General features: G+C 36.3%; 1 protein-coding gene across 1 annotated transcript; it reads left to right on the top strand.

Moving 5' to 3' along the window:
• Nucleotides 1-2,172: 2,172 nt before the first annotated feature.
• Nucleotides 2,173-16,692, top strand: Sf3b3 (splicing factor 3b subunit 3). The gene is made up of 17 exons (XM_089701692.1): nucleotides 2,173-2,340; nucleotides 2,612-2,859; nucleotides 3,164-3,334; nucleotides 6,984-7,178; nucleotides 7,360-7,834; nucleotides 8,082-8,239; nucleotides 8,347-8,523; nucleotides 8,942-9,249; nucleotides 9,555-9,710; nucleotides 9,901-10,085; nucleotides 10,266-10,432; nucleotides 10,750-10,954; nucleotides 11,135-11,274; nucleotides 12,449-12,675; nucleotides 13,213-13,660; nucleotides 14,048-14,322; nucleotides 16,494-16,692. Exons 2-17 carry the CDS (start codon nucleotides 2,634-2,636, stop codon nucleotides 16,632-16,634), a joined length of 3,654 nt encoding a protein of 1,217 aa, XP_089557818.1. The 5' UTR covers nucleotides 2,173-2,340; nucleotides 2,612-2,633; the 3' UTR covers nucleotides 16,635-16,692.
• Nucleotides 16,693-17,854: the final 1,162 nt, after the last annotated feature.

Raw genomic sequence — 17,854 nt, 5'->3', positions numbered from 1 at the left:
TTTTATATATAAATCAAATCAATACGATTGTTATAGCCGTGTGTCATACGCATAAGTTGACTAGCTCGCATTCGGTAATAAAAACAAGCTATTATAATTATTTATAATGGACGTAATTTCTCGAAAGTGTTTTACTAAACGTTTGAGACAATGCCACGCGCCAAGTATAAACATAATACATTACTCATCTTCTTTGATTGAATTTGCAAGATTTATGTCTTATTATAATAATGACAATTGAACCTAAGTACCTACGTCGTACTCGTTTTTCCGTTTTTTTGTTCTTAAGGCCTAAGGAGAAGGGATAAGCCTTCTGAAACCGCATTTTAAATTAAAGGTTTTTGTTGTAAACTACAATGTGGGATGAGGTTTATAACGACATATAAGTGATTTGTGATTATTTAAAAAAAAATGCATGAACCATGTCAACATTGATTTAACATACATGGCATATAAATAAAAGTCTAAATTACAAGAAGTACTATTGGCATGGAAAAAAATCGTTAATCACATGATCTGACGCTTCATTTAAAAAAGAGGCCTATGTTTACTGAAAGTCTGAAACGCTATATAACTCTATAAGCCCTGTTATTTTGTATTTACTAGACTGTAGCTCATAAAGTATAGCACTAAGTAGGTATCAGTATGTTACCTATTACAAAACAGATAGAGCTTTTTATAGAATAGGTAGGTATTTTAAAAGATTATTCTTTTAAATTTATACATACGGTCTATGGTCCATGCAATAAGATAATAATATTATTACGTTCTTAAAACCTTTTCGCATTTTCGCTAAGAATACAGAACACACGTGCACGATGAACATCGGAGTCCGGAGAACATGATTCATGATTGTCAGGTAAACGCAATTCAATGTAATAACTTCTCTATAAGTATATTGTTAAACTGTACATTACCTCCAATAAATTTATTCAAGGATGAAATATTGTAATAAAAAGATTAAAAAGTCGAATATGTTTTGTTCTTTATTAAAGAACAATATTATTTATTATTATATTTATATTTTCTTTATTATCGGAATAGTTATGTATAAACCGATTGAATATATCAATTGTTAACTATTGATATATGTATTATATTCAATCAAAAAAACAAATTTCTAGTATTTAAACTAATGTTTAAACTACAAAAACAATACCTACCAATTGAAATCATAAACATTTCTTGAGCAATATAACACAGAAAAAATCATAATAAAATTAGATTCAAATCAACCATGGATATCCAGCCCACCGTAACTTGTATTCATCGTCCAGAGGCACGGTATACCAAAAAATATATTCAGTTTCTTGTCGACTGATGATCCAATAAAGAACGCGGCGTCTCAAAGTAAAATGGGTCCAAATACTCAGGTGCGCTTGCGTCTGAAGAGATACATTGTGAAGGCGCGCCGCGCCGCGCAGCCAGAAAATAGAATTAAAAGACACACCACAATGGACCAAAGCCCTTTTTATGAATACAAAATATACGTGCGACGACAATAATCCACGGAAATATTTTGTATTTTCTTGTACAAGTCTCATGACATAGGTACCTATATTGATAAAATATTTTTTTACTAAAAAAATTACTAAGTAGTATGTAGTTACTTATTTTTCTAAGTTTGTATATTATTCTGAATCACGTTTATCGTAAGGTTTATTGTGGTTTTCAATAAGCAACCGCCTTCTATAAAATATAATCTTATATATAAAAATGAATCGCAAAATGTGTTGGTAAGCGCATAACTCGAGAACGGCTGAACCGATTTCGATAATTCTTTTTTTATTATATTCCTTGAAGTACGAGGATGGTTCTTATGTAGAGAAAACGTAAACATGTACCACGGGCGAAGCCGGGGCGGACCGCTAGTTAATTATAATATTATATCGACGACGACGACGTCGGTCGTTCCAATAATATAGTCCCGAAAAGCCCACAGCGACATCTCTATTTTATTGTTTGAAAATCAGTTCATTATTTCAACACTAGGTGCCATTGTGGTGTCATTGCAAGCAACTAGAAGAGCCATCTAGTATCCAGTAGAATATGCAAAATTGTTTTCCACGCCATCTATCGTAATAGTTTTGTAAATTATTTTAGTTTTGTAAATTATTTTTCTGAGTATGGCAATACCATATCTATATAAATCGCCGCCATTGCGGCAAATGCTCTATTTTGATTGGTCAGATTCAGGCGCCGGTCCAAACCTCAACATGCTTATTGAAGAAGCGTCAATTCTTTCGCGAGCCGCCATTTTGAGCTACGCTCATAGGCGCTTTAATTTATCGACAAATTTATCTAGCCGCATTGCGGCAATCCCTCGTTTAATTTACTCAGGTATGTGAAATAATTAATTCTTATAATATTTTGAGTAATGTGATTATTGTATTTGCACTAGGTATCTCCACGATAGATTATAAGTATTTGTCGTGGTCGTTTTTAAGGTGCGAAATCATACGTATGCTCACCCATTCGGAAGCACAATATTTTTCTGCTTTCGTTAGTTACGAGCTTCACATTTTACTACTACTACTAACTTCAATATAAGTTAACAAGATAATAATGGTGTCCGACCACTCCCATATTAATTTTTGTTTCCTATTTTTAGGGACTAATGAGATAAGTTCAAAATGTTCCTGTACAACTTGACTCTCCAAGGCTCAACGGCCATTACTCATGCGGTGCATGGTAATTTCTCTGGAACAAAACAACAAGAGATAGTAATATCTCGTGGGAAAACATTGGAGCTTCTTCGCCCAGATCCTAACACCGGCAAAGTGCATACCTTGATGAAAGTAGAAATATTCGGTGTCATAAGATCTATGATGGCGTTTCGACTCACTGGCGGCACAAAAGGTAAATAACCTCTAGAACCACGTGCGATAACGTCCATGAAGGAGATTGTTGAAAGCCGGCGATCGGCCGGTTACTTTATAACCTTAAATTCTTAACATATTGCATTGTCTTGCTCCATGGCTCTTATTATTGAAGGGTGCATGGTATAACTAGATGCATAGATAGAACACCCATCACGTCGCACTTGGCAATTACAGTGATTGCTGGGATGTATCATGTTCATGGGACAGTTAAAATTACAATAAATATGCCACTAAATCTTTACATGACCACATGCAAGATCTAACAAAACGATTATTTCCAGATTACATTGTCATTGGTTCAGATTCTGGTCGAATAGTGATATTAGAGTATATACCAGCTAAAAATATACTGGAGAAGGTGCATCAAGAAACCTTTGGCAAATCGGGATGTAGACGAATTGTACCAGGACAGTATCTAGCTATTGATCCCAAAGGCAGAGCAGTTATGATTGGTAAGATTTTCTTTTTAATATTCATTTATATTGTCATAGTTTGGGATCAAATATAGAAAGAGGGGATTTTATTTTAGGGGGCAATAACATTCAAATTATATTTTTATTAAATCCATAGTTTCTTATGACTATTTTGTAAATGAATACTAAATGAAATTATTTTTTAACCGTCACTTGCAATTATTATAAAAATTCAACAGTATTAGTTAAGATATCTAGGTTGGGGTGTAGCCTTGGGGGCGCTATGGAAAAAAGAGACGAAATTTTGAAATTTTTTTTTAGTCAGTATAACACCTATTTTTTATGGTTTTATTGGCAAGAATAGCCTAAAATAAAACCTTTTTATTCTTTGTATTTTTTCTCTAATGTTGATAGTTTTCGAGATAATCGAGTTATAATTTATACTCATTTACAAGGGGATCTGGACTTAGTCGAAATTTTGAAATTTTTTTTAGTCAGTATAACACCTATTTTTTATGGTTTTATTGGCAAGTATAGCCTAAAATAAAACCTTTTTATTCTTTGTATTTTTTCTCTAATGTTGATAGTTTTCGAGATAATCGAGTTATAATTTATACTCATTTACAAGGGGATCTGGACTTAGTCGAAATTTTGAAATTTTTTTTTAGTCAGTATAACACCTATTTTTTATGGTTTTATTGGCAAGTATAGCCTAAAATAAAACCTTTTTATTCTTTGTATTTTTTCTCTGATGTTCATAGTTTTCGAGATAATCGAGTTATAATATACTCATTTACAATAGGATCTGGACTTAGACGAAATTTTGAAATTTTTTTTTTTGTCTATATAATACCTATTTTTTATAGTTTTATCGGCAAGAATAGCCTAAAATAAACCCTTTTTATTCTTTGTATTTTTTCTCTAAGGTTGATAGTTTTCGAGAAACTTACTGTAGAACATTTTTATTCAGATTTTCAGTCTCAATTTACAGGGAAACTATACTACGTAGAGAAATAATGCAAAGACTAAAAAGTGTTTAATTTTAGTTTATCAAGCACAACCAGCTAATAAATCTTCATTATTATACAAAATTTCAAAAAATGCGAATTTCTTCTAAGTGCTGTTTGTATGGACGCGGCTCTCCTTACGGTAAACACTCAATTTCGATATAAGAAAGTATGTAAAAACATTTAAAAAAACTTGCTTTCGGAAATTTTGCTAATTTCTCTAAAAATAATTCGTCTCTGTTGTCGTTATTGTTATTTGTTCTTGTTGATTTGTTATTGTTTTTGTTGATTTGTTATTGTTTTTGTTGGTTTGTCATTGTTCTTGTTGGTTGTTATTCTTATTATTGTTGTTGAGTTGTTATTGTTGTTGAGTTGTTATTGTTGATTTTAAAGTATGGACAACCAGTATAGGTCCCTACTTTTAATCAATAATTTTTCTTTATGGAATGTCGCCGGCAAAATAAACAGCGAGGAACGCGCTGTTGAAGCTGCCAAAGCGTGGTATCTATTACCACAGCGCGTTCCTCGCTGTCCAATTTGTAGCAGACCCATGAATAGGGAGGCGAAGGAAAGTTACAAAATGGGTTTTCGTTGGCGATGCAGGCGTCAGGGATGCAATAAAATTATAAGTCCTCTGAAAAATACATTCTTTGAAAGAGTTAATATACCCTTTTTGCCAGTAATTGGACTGATTCTCCACTTCCTGCGTCGAGACAAAGTGACGCAGGCGGCAAAAGACGTAGGGGTGTCAAAAAAATCAGCCATCCAGATATATCATTTTTTGAGGGAGGTCTGCGATACTGCAGAGGCCCATGACCGAGATCTGATCGGTGGTCCTGAAGATGTTGTAGAGGTAGATGAATCCCACCTCTACACGAGGAAGTACCACCGTGGTCGGCTTCTGCAGCATCAAGTATGGACTTTTGGTTGCGTGAGTCGTCTGACTAAGAAAGTCCACGTCGAGTTGGTACCGGACAAGAGCATGGAGACTCTGCAGCCTATAATAGGGGCAAATGTGCGCCCTGGAACACACATTATGTCGGATTGTCACAGGAGTTATTTGGGTGTGGAGCGAAGGTTGGGCATGGGTGGCCACTACAGGGTAAACCACAGTGTCGAATTTGTCAACGGCACTGTGGATATACCAGTAAATACAGCGCTTGGTCAGCAAGTACCTGAGATTCTGGACGACCCGACCATGGTGCGGGTAAAGGTGCATATAAACACAATAGAGCGCCAGTGGCTTGAATTAAAACGTCATTGCCGTACATGCCGCAGCGTAGCGCGCTTAAAATGGTATATGGGCGAATTTATGTACCGGCAAAATATATTGAAAAGCCTGCCAAGTGACGCCGCTCGCTTTCGCAGACTGTTGCGGGACATTCACCGGGTGTATCCGGGCGTAGGTCGTCGCGGGATTCGCAGTGAAAACTGCAGATGCAGTCCCGACTGCCCACGTCGCTGAAAACCACGTTGCCGAAAAGCAACCGCGACCGACGGCTCCCTTTACCTACCCAAATCTACCCACCCCGACTCAGGGCAGAAAGCTGGTTGCTAGGTTAGGTTAGAACTCTGTAAGACCCGCACGAGCCGAGCGAGCGCAGCGAGCGTGCTGCGGCAGCAGCCGGCGTAGTGCCAGAAAACACTCGCTTGATTATTTCGAAAACTATCAACCTTAGAGAAAAAACACAAAGAATAAAAAGGGTTTATTTGAGGCTATTCTTGCCAATAAAACCATAAAAAATAGGTATTATATAGACTAAAAAAAAAATTTCAAAATATCGTCTAAGTTCAGATTCCATTGTAAATGCGTATATTAAAACTCGATTATCTCGAAAACTATCAACCTAAGAGAAAAAATACAAAGAATAAAAAGGGTTTATTTTAGGCTATTCTTGCCGATAAAACCATAAAAAATAGGTATTATATAGACTAAAAAAAAATTTCAAAATTTCGTCTAAGTTCAGATCCCATTGTAAAGGAGTATATTAAAACTCGATTATCTCGAAAACTATCAACCTAAGAGAAAAAATACAAAGAATAAAAAGGGTTTATTTTAGGCTATACTTGCCAATAAAACCATAAAAAATAGGTGTTATACTGACTAAAAAAAAATTTCAAAATATCGTCTAAGTTCAGATCCCATTGTAAAGGAGTATATTAAAACTCGATTATCTCGAAAACTATCAACATTAGAGAAAAAATACAAAGAATAAAAAGGTTTTATTTTAGGCTATTCTTGCCGATAAAACCATAAAAAATAGGTATTATATAGACTAAAAAAAATTTCAAAATTTCGTCTAAGTTCAGATCCCATTGTAAAGGAGTATATTAAAACTCGATTATCTCGAAAACTATCAACCTAAGAGAAAAAATACAAAGAATAAAAAGGGTTTATTTTAGGCTATACTTGCCAATAAAACCATAAAAAATAGGTGTTATACTGACTAAAAAAAAAATTCAAAATATCGTCTAAGTTCAGATTCCATTGTAAATGAGTATATTAAAACTCGATTATCTCGAAAACTTTCAACATTAGAGAAAAAATACAAAGAATAAAAAGGGTTTATTTTAGGCTATTCTTGCCAATAAAACCATAAAAAATAGATGTTTCTTTAGCGCCCCCAAGGGTACACCCTGACCGATATCTACATTGTGTTCTAGTGTTAATATTATTTTAGGTGCAATCGAAAAACAAAAATTAGTATACATTTTGAACAGAGATGCTGAAGCGAGATTAACTATATCTTCTCCTTTGGAAGCACACAAGTCTAACACATTAGTATATCACATGGTTGGAGTTGATGTTGGCTTTGAAAATCCAATGTTTGCATGCTTGGAAATTGATTATGAAGAAGCAGATTCTGATCCTACTGGTATGTATATTAACTAACTATTTTAAAATATTTCCAAATTAATATGTATTACTAAATGATTAACTTGAGGTCCGTGTTTCTGACTGACAGTGACGCTAAATCCTCCCTGTATGATATAAGATTTAATTTAAATAAAGTGTTTGTTATTCTTTAAGATTCTAATCTTTTCTTTTATTTATAGGTGAAGCAGCTCAAAAAACACAACAAACATTAACATTCTACGAACTTGACTTGGGTCTCAACCATGTAGTAAGAAAATATTCTGAACCCTTGGAAGAACATGCTAACTTCCTTATCACAGTTCCTGGTGGCAATGATGGACCTTCAGGAGTATTAATTTGTTCAGAAAATTATTTGACTTACAAGAATTTGGGAGACCAGCATGATATCAGATGCCCTATTCCAAGAAGACGTAATGATTTAGATGACCCAGAGAGGGGAATGATTTTTGTGTGTTCGGCAACACACAAGACAAAATCCATGTTTTTCTTTTTGGCACAGACTGAACAGGGTGATATTTTTAAAATCACCATAGAAACTGATGAAGACATGGTCACTGAAATCAAACTCAAATATTTTGATACAGTACCAGTAGCCACATCTATGTGTGTCTTGAAAACTGGGTTCTTGTTTGTTGCATGTGAATTTGGCAACCAGTAAGTATTATTTTATAATATTTTCACTTTCATAGATCTATGCATGTGAGCCTGTGTCATAAGGCTGTCCCAATGGCACATTTATATAACTCATGCTATATTAAATATCTCAGAACCAAGGTCCTGCCTTATTAATGGGGCAAGTGCACACTGATGTGAGATAAACATTTAAAATTGTAAAAACATATTTTATTAAAAAAAATATAAAAATTGAAGTATACATATTAATATAATTTGTGCTTTTCAGTTACTTGTACCAAATTGCACATTTGGGTGATGAAGATGATGAGCCAGAGTTCAGCTCTGCAATGCCTTTGGAAGAGGGCGATACATTTTTCTTTGCCCCAAGACCACTAAGAAATTTAGTGCTTGTTGATGAATTGGATTCACTTTCACCCATATTAGGTAAATGTCAGAGTATCTAGCTTTCGTATTTATTTATTTTAAAGTTCTTTAGTCTGAAACTGTTATTTGTCTCAAAGCCCATAATTAAATTAAAACTTTCATTTTAGCTTCTCAAGTGGCAGACCTAACTGGTGAAGATACTCCTCAAGTATATCTTGCGTGTGGACGAGGCCCCAGATCATCTTTAAGGGCCTTAAGACATGGATTAGAAGTGGCGGAAATGGCTGTTTCAGAATTGCCAGGTTCACCCAATGCAGTATGGACGGTCCGCAGGCATAAAGATGGTGAGTAAATATATTGTTATTCACTTTCCTGCCTTTAATTTAAAGTAAAAAATAAAAAGTCAAGCCCATATTACAACAATTCACAGGAAAGTAGTTAAAGACAGGAGCTAATGATTATATTTATTGGTCCGTGTTACTGAAATACCGTGACGCTACCTAATAACCACTTATGAATGCTCCTTATTATCAACAAGTTACTAATAAAACCCTGGTTGTTTGTCATACATAAACACCAGTGGTTTTTCTTTTCAGAATCGACTATCGGGCGATGAGCAAATGAGATGGATTCCTCGAATCATGCAAAGGTAGGCATCATGGAATCCATTTTCGTCATTGGAGGCTGCTGTCAAGAGGAATTTTCTTTATTCAAAATTTACGAAATTTCTCTATCCTATTAGTTTTTTTCTTTTGGTTGCAGACGAATATGACTCTTACATCATTGTATCGTTCGTTAATGCTACGCTTGTGCTCTCTATTGGTGAAACAGTTGAAGAAGTGACAGATTCTGGCTTTCTCGGAACAACCCCCACATTGAGTTGCCACGCTCTAGGCAGCGATGCCTTAGTGCAAGTGTACCCTGATGGTATTCGTCACATACGCGCAGACAAGCGTGTGAACGAATGGAAGGCGCCTGGCAAAAAGTCGATCGTAAAATGTGCCGTAAATCAAAGACAAGTAGTAATCGCTTTAACTGGCGGTGAATTGGTTTACTTTGAAATGGACCCTGTAAGTTGCTATTGTATTATAAAACTATTTTTCGACGTGTTTGCAAAGTGCGGCTTTCGGGCTGCGCTTTGTGAGAGTGGTGCGTAGCTGTAGCATGCAGTGATAAGCCCACAACGTCGTAGAGCATATCCAAACTCCTGTTCGCAGTTGAGTGCGGAACTCGGCATATTCCATAGCCTAACTGGAGCCGCTCAGGTGATGAAGGTGGCAAAACCATGCCGTGGACAAATTCTTAAAAACTAATATGAAATTGTACATTAAATAATGTTGGTTGACAATTTTCTTACCTTTACCTTGCATTTTAGACCGGACAACTCAATGAATACACTGAAAGAAAGAAGTTATCATCAGATGTATCTTGTATGGCACTGGGGTCTGTTGCAACTGGAGAGCAAAGAGCATGGTTCTTGGCTGTGGGCTTGAGTGATAACACTGTCAGAATTATTTCATTGGATCCAGCTGTAAGTATAAATAAATGTACTATAGATTTTTTTACTTTAAATAACTTATTATGATGATACTAGGACACCACTGAATGTATGTGATTACAACAACCTAAAATGCGTTATTCAATAAACTTCTGAATTAGTACTAAAAAAATTATTTATGTAGTCTCTTGGAATATCAATTAATCATATTGCTTTATTTTAGGATTGTCTTTCACCAAGATCAATGCAAGCTTTGCCAGCCAGTCCCGAGTCACTATGTATTGTAGATCAGCCTTTTGAATCAGGTGCTAAATCTGCATTACATTTGAACATTGGACTGAGCAATGGTGTATTGCTAAGAACAACATTGGATTCCGTGAGTGGTGATCTAGCAGACACTAGAACCAGGTAATTATGCTTTATGTTGAATCCCTTTCATTTATTTTAACGTTCCCAATGATGTCAACTTTTTCGCTCCCGTGTTTCATCTGAAATTCATTGACGAGTTTTAACCAGATCTGAGATAATACGATTTTATTTTATAAATTGTTGTTTTTTCTTTGATTTTAACGAAGTATAATGTTTAAGGTACTTAGGATCACGGCCAGTAAAACTGTTCAAAGTGAGAGTACAGTCTGCAGAAGCTGTACTTGCTGTATCGTCAAGAACATGGCTCGGATACCAATATCAAAATAGATTTCATCTCACACCACTTTCCTATGAATGCTTGGAATATGCAGCAGGATTCAGTTCAGGTATAATAGTTTAATATTTTAGTCTTTTCGAAGCATATAGTTCGATCGACGTGTTTGCAAAGTGCGGCTTTCGGGCTGCGCTTTGTGAGAGTGGTGCGTAGCTGTAGCATGCAGTGATAAGCCCACAACGTCGTAGAGCATATCCAAACTCCTGTTCGCAGTTGAGTGCGGAACTCGGCATATTCCATAGCCTAACTGGAGTCGCTCAGGTGATGAAGGTGGCAAAACCATGCCGTGGACAAATTTACCTCAAAAATTTTTTTTACCAAGTATAGCAGGTTGTATATGAAAGTTCTTAAGATTTCATTCTCTTACAGAACAGTGTACGGAGGGTATCGTAGCGATTTCGTCAAACACTTTGAGAATTTTGGCCCTGGAAAAGTTGGGTGCAGTTTTCAATCAGAACTATGTACCCCTTGAGTATACGCCGAGAAAATTCATTGTCAACCCGGACACAAATCACATCATAATCTTGGAGACTGATCACAATTCATACACAGAAGAAATGAAAAAGCAAAGAAGGTAAATAATAAAAATATATTTGTATTTGATTTTCATCAAAAAAATATATTTACCTGATGACAATAACACACTTCACTGAATTAAATGTGGATACTCCTGCAGTACTGATTTAGTCAATAACTATTATTTTTCTTCAAATTTATAAAACACAAGTTAACAGTTGGTATATTTATTGATCAGGGTACAAATGGCGCAAGAAATGCGAGAAGCAGCTGCTGGTGGCGGTCCTGAAGAACAGCAGCTAGCTAATGAAATGGCCGATGCCTTTTTATCTGATGTTTTGCCCGAAAACATATTTTCATCACCTAAAGCTGGAGCAGGTGTGTAAAAAAATCTGAATTTTAATTTGCCACATTCTCTGGGCAAGAGTGGTTCGCATAAAGCAAACACGCTCTAATCGATTGTGGCTACATTAAATCTATGCGTTAATCCCAGATGATTTCTGTAAATCATTTGATTCAAGCATTAGATACAAACCTAATATAAAATTAGTAAATTACTTAATATTGTGTAGCTAAAATATTTTATGTTCATTCTAAGTAACACATGATGTATAAGGTGCCGTGCTCTAAGATAAAAAATCGAATTATAAAATTCTTGTGAAATGTCTTGACCCTTAATTTTTTTATTAAATTTCGATAAAAAGAAGGCAGAAAAACTTTTTCTGGGACAGATAGTAACATCGTATAGAAAGTAAACATTGGCATTCAACTAAAAATTTAACAATAATGATAAAACTGAATTGATAAAAGTATTTTAAAAATGTCTCCAACATACTTGTTCTTAGGGCTCTTTCAATTTATACGTTTCGTATCGGACCGCTACAGTGCCGAGGCGGTGCGTTTGTCGTACGGCGCACGGCCGGTCGTTTGTTTTCATACAAAATGTACGGTGCGGCAACAGCGCGGCGTCCGTACCGCGAACGCCCGACAGCAGGACGGCAACGTCGCAAGTCCCATAAGGATGTCGGAAATGCAATAAAGTATCGATATATATCGTATCGATGTTTTTTGAAAATATCAATATTGATATTTTTTAATAAAAATCGATATCGATATATCGCTATGATTTGACAGAGAATATTCGTGCTCTAAAAATTAATTTTTTGGTCTAATCTAATTCAATCATCTTATATTTCTACGGGTACTCAAGTACAGAAATACGCGCGTTTTGAGGTTATAATATATAAGTCAGTCGTGGTAATAATACGGACGGGCAGTTGAAGAGCACTAACAGTAATGTTTCTTCGTCAGAGTCCATGGCTTAACTGGTGTCAAATAAATTTAAAACAGCACTAGCATACAAACGCACGGCAGTCAGATACGCTTTCATTTTAAGCGTTTGGTAACGGACTGCTACCGTACTGCAACTGCACGGCAGCGGGTTATAACTAGCGGCACGGAAAACGTGCGGCAGCGGTCCGATGCGAAACGCATAAATTGAAAGAGTCCTTAGACATACAACAAAGGTTTAAAATAAAATAACTCGTAACAGGTATGTGGGCGTCCCAAATCCGCGTGGTGGACATGGGCACGAGCGGCGGCGGGGCGAGCACGCTGTGCCGCGTGCCGCTGGAGCAGAACGAGGCGGCCGTGTCGCTGTGCGCGCTGCGCTGGGCCGCGCACGGGGACCACGCGCTCGCGCACCTCGTGGTGGGCGTGGCGCGCGACGCTGTGCTCTCGCCGCGCTCCTGCACCGACGGCAGCCTGCATGTGTATAAGGTGAGGATTGTTTAATACATGTATAATATTTTTAGTTGATAATTTGGACCTTTTTTTTTTTTTTTTTCAAGTGGGGAAATCTTGCCTAAGATACCCACGGCTCCCGGCGAAGAAGTCGTGGGTTATGTCGGATTCCTACCGACTAAAACCCCACCGTGTACCAATGCGCTGCTTTAGACGGGATGCGGGTACACATTCGCAATCTTCCGCATGTCCCGCCCAGCAGTTGCCCGTTTCCAGGCCCTCCGCCACTTGCCCGTTTCCAGGCCCTCCACCAAATGCCCGTTTCCAGGCCCTCCACCAAATGCCCACCCCGGGGCGGCGCAAGCTGTACACGAGCTCACGCCACCCGCTCGCCGATGATGGATTGTTCCCCGTTCCCTCATTTAATGTTTGAAAATATCAATGATGTCAACCTATTCCGTGTTTCATCTGAAATACATTGACGATTATTTAACTAGATCTGAGATTGTTTTCATACAAATTTCACATTACGAAATTATTTTACGTATAGACTAAATTTTGAACTTTTTCCAGATGTACAACACAGGAAAATTGGAATTGGTCCACAAAACTCCAATTGATGAATATCCTGGAGCTCTGGCCGCGTTCAACGGTCGTCTCTTAGCCGGTGTAGGTCGCATGCTCCGACTGTACGACATTGGAAGGAGAAAGCTATTGCGAAAATGCGAAAACAGACACATTCCAAACCTCATTGCAGACATCAAAACCATAAGACATAGGATTTTCGTGTCTGACGTTCAAGAATCTATATTCTGTGTGAAATACAAAAAGAGAGAGAACCAACTGATTATATTTGCAGATGATACAAATCCTAGGTGGATCACAAATACGTGTATTTTAGATTACGACACAATAGCGATGTCTGACAAGTTTGGTAATATTGCTATTATGAGACTGCCGCAATCTGTCACAGATGATGTTGACGAAGACCCTACAGGCAACAAAGCATTATGGGACAGAGGTGAGTTTAGTTATTCAACTAAGGGCCGATTTTTTAATGCTTGGATAAAACTTATTCATTGAATAATGTATAAAACGACCATTTTAAAAACGTATTCTAATTGCCCGTATTTGACAGTTTACGTGACATTTTAATATTATCGTGTAATACTTTATTGGACGGATAAGTTTTATCCAAGCATTGAAAAATCGGCCCTAAATTAAAATATGTATTACTTTGTGGAATTTAATGTTCACATTTTCTCTTTATTTTAAATGATGATACCACATCAATCCACACATGCTAGACTAATGATTTCAAGTGATTACTATCCTTTATCTGAAGATCCATTCAAAACATAATTAAATCTCTTTTAGTTGCACCATTTTAATTAAATAAATTTCCCAGGTCTATTAAACGGAGCATCACAAAAAGGAGACATGGTTGTCAACTTCCACGTTGGGGAAACAATAACTTCATTACAAAGAGCCACTTTGATTCCCGGAGGATCAGAAGCACTATTATATGCAACTGTTAGTGGATCTTTGGGAGTCTTGTTACCATTCACGTCTAGAGAAGACCATGACTTCTTTCAACACTTGGAGATGCACATGAGAAGCGAGAATCCGCCGCTGTGTGGCAGAGATCACTTGTCCTTCAGGAGCTATTATTACCCTGTTAAGGTGAGATTCATTATCAAACTTACTTTCTAAATAGTTAAAATGGTGTTATTGTTAATTAAATTTGCACATATTTTAAAGTAAATGAGTTCACTTTTCAATCATAATTGTTACACTATACACATTCAATCACACTTTAAGTACAGTATTTAGATATCACACATACCTCATCATATTTACAAATAATTTGGAAAATCCAAAAGTGCACGCCTCATAATTTTTTTTAATAATTATTTATTAATTATTATTTTTGTTTATTTAATAACAATTAAACCACATCGAATCAGACCCTGAAAAATGAAAGGGTTCTATTCCTGAGCATACTCAAGCGTAAGAGAAAAAAAAAGACTCGATTAGTAAAGTATTTCGGTCGCTATCGTGTTAACAAGAAAATCCTCCGCACATACAGACACACGGACGTCCAAGACAGAACTTTTTTAAACTGTTTTTTAACTAGTTTAAATAACAAAAATGACGTCAAAAATATCATGAATGTTAAAAATAGTGTTTTTTCTTAATATGTGTGTGTATGTATTATCTTAAAAGTGCAATGTATGATACATAAAGACATTTTAAGTTTGAAAAATCAGATGTTTTGCGCGAAGTGACAGTAGTACCCACCTCAACGCTTCGCTTATGAGGCGTGCAATACATACAACAAAAAGTCTAATTGAAAGAAGGAATCATAAAGTTAGACAAAATTCAAATGATATTTATTTGCAAAAATGTACATAGTTACAAATATAGGTATACCATTTGGGTCATTGAGGTATTATTACTAGAGAGGGCACGAACAAAATCTGTGCGACAAGCGCAGCAGCGCGGGCGGCTAGTGAGTCATACACTTTGTAGATATTCTGCCTCTTATTACTTATAAATTATGTAAAACCAATCAATGCCTGGCAGAGATGGCTTTGAGCCATAAGGCCGCCATTTGTACATTTTGAATGGTTTTGTTGTACTTTTATTTTATTAGACTCTTGTACAATAAAGAGTAAATAAATAAATACAATGTAACAAATAAATATCAATTAAAACCAATCAATGTAACAAAAAAATAATTGAGCATAAGACAATTGACTCTAACTCGTGTTAAAAAAAGTGTAGTAGCGATGTCCTCTCTAGTACGTAGTACTTGTAACTCAATGATTTGGGTGAAATATATTATATAGGTCGGGTCATGTAAAAAGAACGCTGACGGTTAAGCTGCGCATTGGCGATTTATTGGTCTATTTGGTGTTATTAGGTGGTATAAGAATAACAAATATGTAGTTGCGAAGTCACGACTCGAGAGCCTACTTCAACAATAAAATAAGCAGCAAATAACTTTCGTGCTAAACTCGATACATGCCAAAACACACCTCATCACTTTCATCCAGCGTTCTTTTTACATGATTCGCGTTATACAAATGACACTATACACTATCCAAACGTGCAAGTCAGCAAGCGCGTGCGTACGCGGTTGTGTTACACGGTTGGTAGAGCGAGCGCGGCGTGCGGCCCCGCGCGCCCCGCCGTGCTGGCGCCGCGCGGGGCCCGCACGGTGAGCAAGTTCCCGAGAGTCGGACGTGCTGTGCAGCACTGCCGTAGTGTGTGGAACGAACATATCAACTCATTAATTAGGCACTGCTGTAGTGTGTGGAACGAACATATCAACCACGGAATACATAATAGTAGCTAAACGCTACAGAACGGACACTCGCCGCCTCCCGCCAAAATTAAACACTTACCTCACCCCGCACGATCGGGCTAAAATTGGTCCGCATTTTTCTGCAAGGACGATACGCAACGAAGATTGACAACATTAATCAAATTTTTTATTTTGGATTTCTGATTATCGTTTTTCGTAGAAAATGGTTAGATATTGTGCTGTTTACGGATGTATTTCATCAGAAAAACGCGATTTTTTTTTACGCTAGTCACAAATGTGCCAACCATAAAGCGTTAACACACACATTTGCAATCTATTTCAATATATTATAACGACGAGTTAATTGTAGCTGCACAATAGAGTAGTCTGGATGGATTAACATGAAATTCTATTCTTCCATGTACCACACGAGTGAAGCTGCGGGATGAACCTTGCATTACACACATAACATTTAAACCTAGCATGCTAAGATGAAACTAGTCTTGATGTCATTCTAACTTTCTAAAACGTTTAATTGTTACAGAACGTAATTGACGGCGATTTATGTGAGCAATTCAACTCGCTCGAGCCGGCGAAGCAAAAGGCGATAGCGGGTGACTTGGAGAGAACTCCCGCAGAAGTGTCTAAGAAACTAGAAGATATTAGAACTAGATACGCCTTTTAAGTATTTCTGTGTGGTTATTTAAGGTTATTTCATAAGAAAATAAAAATAAGACCAAGTATTTTTTGTTTGTTTTAATTGCTTCCTTTAAATTTTCTAGCAATACTTATTCTAATATCACTCGTATTCAGTAAATTTTGTAACACAAATGGATGATATTTAAAATGAGTGGTTCAACATAAATTGATTTCAGAGTACACAACCAAAATACAACCCTTATTCAATAATTAAGTATACTTCTAATTAAAGTCATGAGGCACTAAAATATTAATTTCCATATAATATTTATGTTATAGAGAGAACTCGCGTGTCATATTAGTAATTGAACTTCTCGGAAACGACTTCACCAATTTTATCAACTTATTTTAAGTAAGTCTAAGAACGGGTCGTTATGTAGCCCTATGACAAGGACGTCCTAGTAATCAACATGTGTGGGGTCGGGTATAGACTACATAATACTAATACTATTATAAAGGCGAAAGTTTGTATGGATGTTTGTTACTCTTTCACGTAAAACCTACTGAACCGATTACAATGAAATTTAGCACACTAAATAGAGGGTAACTTGGATTAACACATAGGATAGGTTTTATCCCGGAAATCCCACGGGAACGGGAACTAACGGTTTTTCCTTTGAAAACGCGGGCGAAGCCGCGAGCGGAAATCTAGTATTATTATAATTATAAAATTTGTTTTACAAAGGAAAGATAGTTTGTTACAATTTAATAAACTCAAAAACCACTGCCAATTAAAATAACTGCACATAGATCATTTTTATCCAAACATCCGAATAACTGATGATTATGATAACTTTTTTTATGTACATGAAAACCGTAGCATATTATAGCGAATGACTGTCATACTTAAGAAAATTTAGAATAATTACATAACTCAAAGGAAGTGTATATTATGTAAATGAGCCTAACTAATTATGCTACGCAAGTGACAGCTGAGTAATTATTATTTCATTCGTATAATAAAATGACCACGTTCGCATGAAGTGCTGAACAGCCTCTGGGGCATTATTGGCAAACAATACCTGACGTAATAAAAGCAGTGAAAATTTTTCGTTTCTTGACAAGTCCAGAATATTCCGAAATTCTATTTCAAGGCTTATTTTGACTTAATTTAATGAAATGAATTAAATAAGACCTAATATTTTTACCAAACAAATATGTACTATGTATGATAATGTTCGTCTCTTTTTCTTTCCTTTACTATGT

The sequence above is a fragment of the Colias philodice genome, chromosome 12 (assembly GCF_061535455.1).
Source record: "Colias philodice isolate Cphi_HAF_F1 chromosome 12, ilColPhil1 Martin Lab GWU primary, whole genome shotgun sequence".
Taxonomy (NCBI): Eukaryota; Metazoa; Arthropoda; class Insecta; order Lepidoptera; family Pieridae; genus Colias; species Colias philodice.
Note: the sequence above shows the minus strand (reverse complement) of the source record. Positions and strands in the feature narration are given on the sequence as shown.